The sequence below is a fragment of the Tripterygium wilfordii genome, chromosome 4, assembly GCF_013401445.1.
Source record: "Tripterygium wilfordii isolate XIE 37 chromosome 4, ASM1340144v1, whole genome shotgun sequence".
In the NCBI taxonomy this organism is placed as follows: domain Eukaryota; kingdom Viridiplantae; phylum Streptophyta; class Magnoliopsida; order Celastrales; family Celastraceae; genus Tripterygium; species Tripterygium wilfordii.
The window spans coordinates 4,718,635-4,731,317 of NC_052235.1; the positions used below are offsets into that span (position 1 = coordinate 4,718,635).

Genomic DNA, 12,683 nt, shown 5'->3' on the forward strand with positions numbered 1-12,683 from the left:
TCCTTTTTTATTTTATTTTATAATGAGCTTCCTTTGTGGTCGATTGGTAATCTATTAGATTAGACATATGTGTGTCCAATGTTTAATTCCAATGAGAATAAAACTTCTTAATGGTATTTCAAAAAAAAATGGTCATTGCCATGTCATTCACGAGTTTTTTTTTTTTTTAAACGAGGAGAGGGGATTTAAACCATGGTCATCACTGTCATTTTTACCATTTCAATTAATAGTTCAGGTGTAAGTCATTTACAAGTTAATTGCATGGCTTTCGCCGGTGATGAATATATCTTAATCTTTATATTATAGGAATTTAGTAAATCAACGGTTGAGGAGTTCAAGAGTGTCTGTCTTTACTTGGTTTGAAAGGACCGTGCTCAACAAATGCTCCTACTCCAACAGATGAACAACCAGGCCCTACAAATCTTACAAATCTCACAAAGGAATTACTGCTATGAGAATCCATTGCTCATGCTTCATTGTCTGTGTGTGTGTGAGGGGGAGGGGTTGAAGGGATTTAGCTTTGGTATGATTCTTGTTACGTATAGGTTTCACTGCTAACAAAAGAAAAAACAAAAAACAAATTCATTTTTGTATTATAAATGTCTATTTATGTATAACAGCGGTAGACAAACTAAAAGCATACAAAAAGAATAAGACGAAACTTACACCAAATGGTGGGGGCATTTCTTGGATGATCTTCCGTTTGATCCTCTGGTTGGGTTGCATTGAGTGCATGTTTATGCATTGAAGCGGTTGCGAATGAAAAATTACACTAGGTGTTCGATAAAATTCCCCAACTATTTGCATCATAGAAAGTATGCCATAGCAAGACCAATTGTGCAAACTGCAGGATGAGAAACCAAACAATTCCGTTGAAAAGAGAGGTTGATGTCGCATTCCCATAACTAATTTTTGGAAATTAGAGGTCCATTGATTCCCTTCATTTAGTGTATGGGCCATGGGGTCATTTTATTTTGTACATTTTCACATTAAATTGTAGGTACAGGAAAACGTCCAAGCCATTTTGTTTTCAAATTAAGAAACAAATGACTTCTAACAAGCCAATGCACACAACACGTCAATGTTGGACTGTAATAACCTATACTTATCCTTTGTTTTCAATTTTCATATACATTCCAATTTATTTGAATGAAATTCTGATCACAAATATTAAAATTTTCGTCATCTTATTCTTAGGTCTATATATAACACCATATATAAAATCTTTGAATTAAGATCCCCAATCAGTAATCTTTTCCCCGTCATTCCTTGTAATTCATCATTTGTAGGTGTTTGGTTAGAGTAACAAAATAAAAAATAAAAAATTTCAATTTGTTTTGTTCATAACATATATACATTTAGAGGGGTGTCCATTCGGTTTTCGATTCGGTTTTTAACCGTAACCGAAATGTCCGAATTAATTCGATTTTAATATTTTAGAATCCATAACCGAACTATATATGTTAGGATAACCAAACCGAAATAACCATATTTTTCAAATCGGATCGGATTGTTTTTCGGTTTTTGAAGAAATGGAAAAAAATATGAATAAATCTCAAATAGAGTGAGAAAATAGCCCTTGATCGACTCCAACTCTATCTAACAAAGTTTGATAAAAATTCATGATAATGATAATAAATATATTATCTCATCACAATTAAAGAAAAATAAATTTACTAGACTGAAAGAAATAATATGATCAGGAAAAAAAAAGAAAAAAAAAGAAAACATACATGAAGATATCTTCCCACTCTCAATTTATAATTTGTATAATTATTATGTTAATTGGTATCTTAATTTATAATTTGTTATGAAGACATATAGTACCTGTTTGGCACAACGACTCCCAAAGCGGTACCACTATGCGAAACGCATGCATTAAGCCAGCGGTATCTCATGCATTAAACCAATGGTACGGTTGACTTTCCATAAGCTCCTTATAATGAGCTCAATTTTTCTTTCAAAAATGAGGTGGGCCCATGTTATAACTGTAAATTAAAGGTCTGTTTGGTAGCTGAGATTTTCTTCACCTAAGTAGATTTATTTTTTCATTAAACATATTTATATTCAGTAATTATATCTTATGATCAATAACTAATAAATTAAGCATCTAAATTTCCATTAATTTCACACTTCAATTTAGTTTTCTTTGGGTGATGTCCATGTGAAAAACACGATAAAATTATTTCATTAGTATATTATTATTGTACTTAATAAATTATATTTAGAGTACAATTTTCTTAAAAAGTGATGATTTTATTAACACGTATATGATAAATAATGAAGTCAATTAATTTAATTAATCAAACATTACACAACTCATTCCACAACTTATAAGCTACAAACACTTTTCAGTTCATCAAACACCTTATACCTTATTTTACATCTTTAAGTTTAGCTTTTTTTTTTTTTTTTTTTTTTTCCCACAGCTTAACAGTTAGCGTTGAAAATCAACACAATAGCTCTACCAAACGAAGTTGATCTATTAGAGTTCTACAAATACTACTTGGCCTCCCATAGCCCAATATGTATAATCTAATCTAATATATAATATATATTAATATTATTCGATTTTTTCGGTTATCCGAAAAAACCATAACCACAAAAAATCCAAAAATTTACTAAAATCATAATCATGTCCGAAACCATAACCGAAAAACCAAATCCGAAAATCGAATAACTACGATTGCGGATCAGTTGTGAACACCTAATATACAAGACACATAATTATGGAGACGACTCTGAATTCAACAAGTTTTGTCTCTAGCCAACCAAAACAATTACGGGGGTGGAAAGCCTACGTATTACATTCAATTAATTATGAGGTTGCCAAAACTATATAATATCCTATAAAAACGTGGGAATATAGATATCCCCATTCTAGGACCACAGGTAAAATATCACTTACTAGAAATTTAAAATTGAAGTATGAAAAACAAAGTACGTACTACATTGAACAAAATAACGTGTACAATAAGACACAAAATATGGTCCAATACTACTTAATTTTATGGTGAATGGTCCTTGGCGCTGCATATATATTCCACCCAATTAATGAAGTGGTGCGGCTTAATATGTAACTTGATTTGAAGATGAGTACATAACTATGCGAACTCTTTACTTGCTTGCGTCATTTGAAAGTACAGCAAAGAACAAAAATAAATAACTGAATTTGCTAATTCTTACTAGCTATCAATTTATTTATTTTCTTTTAATTTAGATAATTTAATTACCCCCGGAAAGGTTGAAGGGCCTTTCTGCAAATCCACATGTCTACGAGTGTGGTCATCTTTCTTTCTTTTAATTTTTATTTTCTGTTTCGTTTTTAATAAATCTAGTTGTCATAAATGAATATGAAAGTCTTTATTTCTTGGACAAGTCATTATTCAAGAAGATGGATAGCATTAACACGTACGTGTTTTTTACCATTGAGAGGTGGTTCAATTGATAATTGACTGATCAGTTAAGTATATGTGTATTCAAGATTCGATTTCAATGAAAAAAATATTTTTCAAAGGTATTTAGAAAGAAAAAAAAAACACGTACGTGTTTTGCGTTGGCTTTACTAGACATGAGGACAGTACACAACAACAAATGAAGCTTAGGCACACGTCATTTTTGGCCTTCTAGAACCACGCCCACGGGTGCTTCATTACATATCTGACCAACTCGGTAAAATACTCATCGACTAATTAACATTAAAACAATTTTATATCACTTTTTATGCTAAAAAATGATTACATGATATCAAAATCACCCTCCATTTGAATAATGACACATGACGCAAAGTATGATACATCACGTCTAGATACCGAGCTGACTCACTACTATTGTACCGAGCATGCATCCACCGAGTTGCCGATCGAGCCATAGCCAAGGTGACAAGTCAAAAAATTGTTCCCGAGTAGCATCAACTCGAAAACATCGGGTGACTGAACACCTGAAAAGCTGAGGAGTGTAAATGAATCAAGGAAATATGCATCATCCGGAAAATCCTCAAAGAAAATCTCACTTCATACTCATAAAATGAGACCTCCATCACCATGTAAACGGTTCCAAATTTTCCACTTTTGAATTGTTAGAAGCGAGAGTTCTAAGCATCAAGCACTCCCAACTAATATCACTTGAATTGACTTGAGCATCGGAGAGGCGCCCTGATAATAAACTCGTGGCCCCATAACTTAATTACTATACTTCTTGTGCATGACATCAAAGCATACTCAATAAACCACTTTCTGATGCTAGACTGACTAAATGATAAATACATCAACGAGACTGAGCCAGTTTTGGACGTCATCGTAGTTTTTATTATAATATTAGATAAAGTCTTAGTTAATAATATAACTTTATTTTTAATATTGTGGGGTACCAGCTGAATATTAGACTTCTTACGTAGGTCCAAGAGACATGCATGGTGCATGTAATTAATGAGGGGCTGCGACCATTCCCATTTAGCTCTACCAAACTTTAATTTATGTTTTCGTATATTTTAATTTTTTTAATGAACGATTAGATGAGTGTCACTGTACGTGTGAATCAAACTTTTCATTAGAAACTTATAGAATTACATCACATGCATTATTGAGTACCCAAAAATGCATGGACCTCTCGCCTTCCTCACTTCTATATAAGGCACTAGCTAGCTAGCTGTTTTCTCCAAGCAACCATTACTAGAAGCTTCTCTTATATAGAGCAAATATCTACATATATATCCCCTGGAATTTGATAACTCGATCGAAAACAATGCTGAACCCACATGTTCATCAATCACATTTTGCTCCAAGCTGCCTCTTATCAGCATTTCCACTCCATTCCAACTTCATCCATGGCAACAACCATGCCCCATTTTCAGGCCGCTCAAGGACATCATTCAACCTCATAAAAACACCCAACAATAAAAATGTTTGTCGACGACTTGCTGGCACCAACAACATCAAAGCCACAGCAACTTTTCTCGAGACATATGTTTATGCAGCCCCTTATACTAATACTGATACTATCACAGCGACTGTGACTGTCACACAGCCTCTCAGTTTCCGTTCAACCCTAAAAGATGAGTTTGTCGACGCCACCGGTAAACCAATCCTCTTGGAGCTTGTCAGTGCCGAGGTTGATCCACGTAAGTAAAGTACAACTTCTAATATATTTATATATGTACTTATGAGTATACATATGTTTTTTCTTTTTTAATATCGATCTACAATTTTATATTTACAGAGACGGGAGAAAAAAAACCAACAATTAAGCAATACGCACATCGGAAGAACATGTTTGGTTTGGATGTGAAGTATGAATGTGAGTTTGAAGTTCCAAGAGATTTTGGAGAGGTTGGAGCTATTCTTGTGGAGAATGAATATCCCATAGAATTCTATCTCCACAAAATAGTCCTTGGCTTCAAAGATGACAACCCTAAGAAAGTCAACTTTACTTGTAAGTCATGGATTCAGCCCCATCAAGAGAGGAGGTTCTTCACAGACAAGGTCAGTCAAGTAACACGCTCTCTACAACTCACAAAAATATTATTTATCTATTCCCTTAACCATTTGTAATCTCTCTACACATTGAATATATTATCTACTAGGCAATGATTTCACATGAACTTATTTTTTTTGAGCCGTTGTGATTGATTCTTAGGTTCCGAAAAGGTGTACACAATATAAAAGAAATTTTACTTTTTTTTTATATACCAATCGATTGAATTATGTCATGTGTGAATTTTTTAGTCTTATACACATTCCACGCAATTACTAATTATGAAATCCAAAGATTTAGCCGTTTAGGGGATAGCCCTAAACCATTCCACTAGCACTAAATAATTATCAGGCGAAGCATGAAGGAATGGACAAGATAATCACCGAAACTAAAACGATGTTTTTGTACACAAATGATAAAATCTGAGACTTGGGTGGGTGGGTAGGGGGTGTTTACAAATTATTGGGGAATATGTGTTATTATCGGAACTCAGGGTGCCACGTGTCTTCTACCAAAGAAACAAATTCACGAGACGAATTCTCAAAGATGAATCTCCGTCTGGTTGGATAAGGATTCACTCCGTTGATACGCGCAAACCACTAATTCTTCTTCTTAAGGTTGAGAATGAATTCGAGATCTGATATTTATATAAACCTTTTGATTTTGATTGTGGATTGTGCAGTCATACTTGCCATCACAGACCCCGAGTGGGTTGAAGAGGCTGAGAACCGTAGAGCTTGAGGACTTGCAGGGTGATGGCGAAGGAGAGCGCAAGACCGGAGATAGGGTTTATGATTACGACGTCTACAATGACCTCGGCAACCCTGATGAGAGTAAAGACTTAAAAAGGCCAGTATTGGGTGGCAAGGAACTCCCTTACCCTAGGCGTTGCAGGACAGGTCGCCCTCCCTGTAATACAGGTATATACATACAGTATCGTTTTATGATTCCATATCCATATACCCAGTTAGGTTATTTGTGTGTGTTTATTCAATCGCCAGAATTCAATTTGATATTCAAAATTAATTGGTAGATGATTTAACTGCGGGAAGTTGATTATACTAAAGATTAAAATGAAATTAATAGACGTTATTGTCACCAGAGATTTCCTTAACAAGATATTGTTTTTAATTTTTAGAAAGCATGTAAAAGGGATTTTATTTATCAAGTCCGTGTAATTTCAATGCCCAGTTTCTTCATTTTATGCCTGTTTGAACTCTAAAAATTGATGTCATTACAATATATCAATGCAGATCCGTCCTTCGAGGCAAAGGGTAGTGGCACCTTCTACGTCCCTCGTGATGAAGAATTTGGATCTCTAAAGCAAGAAATTTATACTAAGGGCAAAATTTTTGGATTATTATTTCATAATTTTTGGCCGTCAGTAGAATCTTGGTTTGAGAGTTATGATGCATTCCCATTCTTCTCGGATATTGGTAAACTGTTTGGTGAAGGAACACACCTGCCTTCCATTGGAGATCAAGAGTTTTGGATCACCTACTTTCACAAGATTTTCAGGGCTATTATTGAAAAAACTGATGCACTTTGGCGTTTTGAGATGCCTAAAACTATGCTAAGTAAGAAACAAACTCAACTTTTGTTGTTTGCAAACTTACCTTTATTAGGTACAGAACACACCTTGCACAAACACTTGATGAAGGTATTCATCTAATTTAAATGCAAGTTTGTGTTTTGATTTGAAGTTTGTGTCTCTTTCTGGAATTATGTGAACGTTGCTTTTCAGAGGATGAATTCTTTTGGTTGAGGGATGAGGAATTTGCTCGGCAAACTCTTGCTGGTCTCAATCCATTGAGCATAAAGCTGGTCAAGGTATGATATAGAAGTATACTTAAGCAGAATCGTAGATTCCAGTAGTCTTTTCATGCACTGATGCATTGGCAAGCTGTCCATAATGTAATGTAATTGTACCATTTTCTGGCTTAAATATATGCAAATATAATAATAAGTAAACTTGAGCAAAAGAAAAAAAGAAGAAGCTTCCTAGCCTTTTCTTAGATATCGCTTTCATGTAGGAGTGGCCCCTGAAGAGTGAACTTGATCCTCATATCTATGGTCCGCCTGAATCAGCTATCACCACAGAGCTAGTAGAGCGAGAAATCAACGGGATTATGACTTTTGACGAGGTAGCTCATAATCCATGTACATTGTGGCCTTCAATGGTTATATCTTCCTTGTTCTAACACACCCAGTCTTGCAATTTTGGGATACGCAGGCATTACATCAAAAGAAGCTATTCATTATTGATTACCATGACATGCTATTACCATATGTGTTCAAAGTAAGAGAAATAGAAGGCATGACACTGTATGGTTCGAGAGCACTATTCTTCCTTGCTCCAGATGGTATATTGAAGCCACTAGCTATCGAGCTGGTACGTCCACCGATGGATGGCAAGCCACAGTGGAAGCAAGCTTTCACCCCTTCTAGGCAGTCTACAAGTTGCTGGCTTTGGAGGCTTGCCAAAGCTCATTTTGTTGCTCACGATGCCGGTTATCACCAACTCGTTAGCCACTGGTAATTTCCCTACATTCATTCATTTCAAAATTGGTAGATTGTTTCTCTTAGATGCTCTCTTTTGGGTGTTTTTTGTTTGAAATATATTATTGTATAGAAATGGCAATTGGATTTTACATATATTATTGTAAAGAATTTTGCATATTCCTGTTTAAGGATTAATTTGCCTGGCTTATTTAGGGCGAGGTTCAAAAAACCATTATTTAGATGATTTCAATGGCATTGTTGTAAGAGTAAATGACTGAGGCTTGGGATGCAACAAGGATACAGTTGTTGAAAGCCATTTAAGGTAAGTCATCAAGAATAAAAATGTACCAGACTTGGAAAAATGTGATTCTGATTCCCATGTCCGAGTCTGCATCTTGTGTCGTGTGTCAACGCTCCAAAAGTGGAATACCATGGTCGAAGATTGTCAAGGAGCAATGCTATAGTCAGTTTGATGAGAATTTTTATATTTATATATATTTCTTTGACATTGGAAGGGAATCTAAATTGAGTTACTAAGGCTTCTCGTCTCATTTGTAGGCTAAGAACACATTGTGCAGCAGAACCCTATGTAATTGCAACCAATCGGCGACTGAGCGTGATGCACCCTATCTATAGACTATTACGTCCACATCTCCGGTACACAATGGAGATCAATGCTCAAGCACGCCAATCACTAGTCAGTGCAGGTGGATTCATTGAGGGCTTATTCTCACCCAACAAGTACTCTTTGGAGATTAGTGCTGTTGCATATGACAAGCAATGGCGCTTTGACTGTGAGGCCTTACCCAAAGACCTAATTACAAGGTATTCTACAAACACGCTTAGATTTGTATATCAACTCAAAAGAGCCTTAAAGAATATTTGTTGTTTCTCTTGTAAGTTTATCCATCCATTTCAAATGTTTTGCCCCACCAAACAGTTAATCGATCGTGTAGTTAAGTGTTATTATTTTTTTTGATTGGGAAGGCTTGTAAAAGTTGCTCTAATTTTTCTATTTGCTCAATTTTTTAGGGGACTAGCTGAGGAGGATAAAACTGCTCCACATGGTCTGAAGCTAACAATAGAAGACTATCCTTATGCCAACGATGGTTTACTCATATGGGATGCCCTCAAACAATGGGTCAGTGACTATGTCAATCACTACTATCCAGACCCAAGCTTCATAGAGTCTGACACAGAGATCCAGGAATGGTGGACTGAAATTCGTACTGTGGGCCATGGAGACAAAAAAGATGAACCATGGTGGCCTGAACTCAAGACACCGGAAGACCTAATTGAAATCATCACTACTATGGTGTGGGTTACCTCTGGTCACCATGCAGCGGTAAACTTTGGTCAATATGCTTATGGGGCCTATTTCCCAAATAGACCTACCATCGCTAGAATCAACATGCCGAATGAAGACCCAAGTAATGGAGAGTGGAAAGATTTCTTGGAGAGACCTGAAGCACATCTTTTGAAGACCTTCCCTAAACAATCACAAGCAACAAAGTTGATAGCCATTTTGGATGTTCTGTCCTGTCACTCCCCAGATGAGGAGTATCTTGGCAAGTCCATGGAGGCATCGTGGGAGGAGGATGATGTTATAGCGGCAGCTTTTAAGAAGTTTAGCCAGCGGATAGAGCAGATTGAGGGGATTATTGATAAGAGGAATGCTAACAATAATTTAAACCACAGATATGGAGCTGGCGTCCTACCATATGAGCTGCTGAAGCCATTCTCCAATCCAGGAGTGACAGGGAAGGGAGTGCCAAACAGTATCTCTATCTGAGATTGAGAAAAATCTTGGTCGCTTACATACTTCGTTGATCATCCGCTGAATGAGAGTTTAAGATGAATAATTCTAGCACTTGAAATAAATTTCTATCAGAATATTGATTATCGCTATTAATAAATAAATAATTTACGTTATATTCTCTTTTTTTATCCTCTTTTTTAGAAAATTCTTATGAGCTCCCTTTATTTCTACAGAATATATAACTCGTTTATGGAATTAACATAAACTAGATGTATACCCGCGCTTCGCGCGGTTTGTAAATGATTTCAGAAATAAAGTCATCTGAAAATATGTTAGTATAATAAATTTAGAATTTGAGTTGTAGGAAAAGGACGTAACCGTGAGATAATGAACTAATAACGACAGCTCCTCTCTCCGTTAGAGATAATGTTTACTATTAATGAGTAGATAGACCCTCGCAGATTGAGTCTAATTTTAATTTAATTAAATGTTACATATCTAGATTTCTTTAATTTGTTTATAATTTGCAATAGTTTTATTTGTGATGGATGTTGTATCAATGTATAATTTTCGTCCATAATAGTTTGTAATATGTGAACAAATTGATAAGCGATAGTGTATGAACAAAAATAATAAATGAGTTAAATTGAGAATGCCACTTAACCATGAAATTGCAAACAAAGTGTTGTTTTGGTACATTCAAAAAAAGAGCATTAAGTAATTAAGTTCACAATTAACTTTAATAAATTAACAGACTTTCATCACACATATATTGATGCATCATAGATGTATATATCTTCAAAATTAATTATTAACATATCTTTGATAATTTTTAAGAAAGCGCAGTATTAATTCTTTTTCAAAAGAGCTTTTCCAATATTATCCCCACTCTCTTCGTGTTTGCTCAAAATCAATTGACCTAAATGAGAGCGAAATTACAATTGTTTTCTTAAAGGTGAAATTTAATTAATAGGTTGAAACAGAATAATTACACCTATCTAATACAGGGATTCATTCAATAAAAATCTAAAACCACTTAACGCTCAAAGAAACAATTGCAACATTTTATTGACTGTCAATCCATCTCAATGAGTTAGAAAACATGAAGCCCAATGGTCGAAAATTTGTTCCCCCATATCGCTCAGACTACATAGGCAACGTACAACAGCAAAAGAAATCTTGAAGATAGCCTTCTCAGTTCTCAGTCACGGGGTACTAATCATTAACGCCTTCATTCCGTATGCTTGCATATAATTCCTGAAAACCTTATACATTATTGATGCCCTGTATTAAACCCCAAGAAAAGAAAAAGACAAATATTAAAGGGTGTCTCAAAAGAAGTCGTTTCAGTAATAGATCACCTAGAACCTGCCCCCAAACAGGATCAAGGGTGGCTATTGTTGCCAAAGTCAACCCCATTCGTTCATTGTCAACGGAAGTAACTCATTAGGGCAAATGCAATGGTGGGCTTTAGGGCAAGAATGGATGGGTTAAATGGATCTTTAATGGGAAATGGAGAGGTTAAATCCATACAATGATGGGCTTTTTGGCAATCAAAGTTGCTGGACCAATTTTGGGAACAAAGACTTCTATTGGGGCTTCAAATTGCTGGACTGGTGTGGGCCCACACAAACATTAACTGCAAATATATTCTCTCTCCTGTGAAACTGTTTTGTAAGAGATATTGTTTTGTATGTGATATTGTTTTGTATGAGATACTGTTTTGTATGTGATACTGTTTCGTATGAGATACTGTTTTGTATGAGATACTGTTTCGTATGTGATACTGTTTCGTATGAGATACTGTTTTGATTAAAAGACCCATCTCTCTCTTTAGTTTTTTTAAAAGACCCAAACCCATGTATATATACATGTGTGTGTGTGTATATATATATATATACAAAATGGACAGGATGAAATTTAAAATTTTTCTTCCATCATTTACTATTTTTTTTTAAATATTGTATTTATTTGCTGTAAAATTTTATTAATTAAAATAATTATTTATGGTTAATGTAATTTTATAGAAAATCATTTTGAATAGTATATATATTGTCGTATGTTATTCAAACGTTTGCCATCAAAATTAACTAACTAAACCAATATCTATTTAACACCATTGTACAATGGCAAGAGACAATACATTTCCATTCCTATCCACATCAGCAAAACACTTTTTTCAATACAGTTTACTATCCCCATTACCTACCAACCATTGCATTTGCCCTTAGTCTTTTTATATGTATCATGTGCATATTGCAAAAAATGAGATTTCAAAATTTTAAAAATGCCCAATATTAATGACAGAATGATCAAGTTTTACAGACCATTTCAATATCATGGCCTGATAAACTGACAAAAAGAAAGAATGCATGCAAAGGAGCTGTCAGTAAATTGGTAAATAGACTACCACTTTGCTGGTGAGAGGGATCAACAGCATCTCTCCATTTTTTTCCTGCATTTATTGCTGCTTGGCTTCCTCAAGCTCCATCTAGAAAGATAAACCACATGTAGAAAAGAGAAAGGAAGCCATCAACAAATTTACGATTATGTACAAAAGCTGATAAACTTAAATAAAAGGAACTATGTTGGAAAATTAAAGTAAATGCAAAGTTTCGATATGCAGCATAATATCATCATTTCAGGCAACAATCTCCAACAGCTGGACACCACTCTATTTAAACAAAAAGGTACATGCTACATGAATCAGCTACTGTTGGTGTGATTGAAAAAAAGTTGCAGAATAGGGTAGGATGTGAAGAGGAATGCCCAAAAACCACTCCTTTCCTGACCTCATACTATTAGCAGAGCAGTGTACTTGCCATTGAAAACCGTAGATGAGGCCGTTCCAGTCTATTTTCCTCTCTTGAACATCTCCACTTCCTCTAAGATCTGCTTTGGGTAGGTATTACCATATTACTTCTGATTTCTGAATGTTGTTTATTCCCTC

The 12,683-nt window shown here is 35.0% G+C and overlaps 1 protein-coding gene across 1 annotated transcript; it reads left to right on the forward strand.

The window, feature by feature from the left end:
- The first annotated feature begins 4,719 nt into the window (after positions 1-4,719).
- Positions 4,720-9,921, forward strand: LOC119996533 (linoleate 13S-lipoxygenase 2-1, chloroplastic-like). The gene is made up of 9 exons (XM_038843203.1): positions 4,720-5,119; positions 5,218-5,480; positions 6,155-6,392; positions 6,726-7,049; positions 7,217-7,302; positions 7,506-7,616; positions 7,706-8,007; positions 8,533-8,799; positions 9,007-9,921. The coding sequence occupies exons 1-9, from the start codon at positions 4,744-4,746 to the stop codon at positions 9,764-9,766; spliced, it is 2,727 nt and encodes a 908-aa protein (XP_038699131.1). The 5' UTR covers positions 4,720-4,743; the 3' UTR covers positions 9,767-9,921.
- Positions 9,922-12,683: the final 2,762 nt, after the last annotated feature.

What these genes read in the sequence shown, in the direction of transcription:
- LOC119996533 (XM_038843203.1), top strand. Translation starts at nt 4,744, where the DNA reads ATGCTGAACCCACATGTTCATCAATCACATTTTGCTCCAAGCTGCCTC. An exon ending in CACCAACTCGTTAGCCACTG is followed by an intron (nt 8,008 to 8,532) that starts GTAATTTCCCTA and finishes TCTCATTTGTAG; the next exon opens with GCTAAGAACACATTGTGCAG. An exon ending in CCCAAAGACCTAATTACAAG is followed by an intron (nt 8,800 to 9,006) that starts GTATTCTACAAA and finishes TCAATTTTTTAG; the next exon opens with GGGACTAGCTGAGGAGGATA.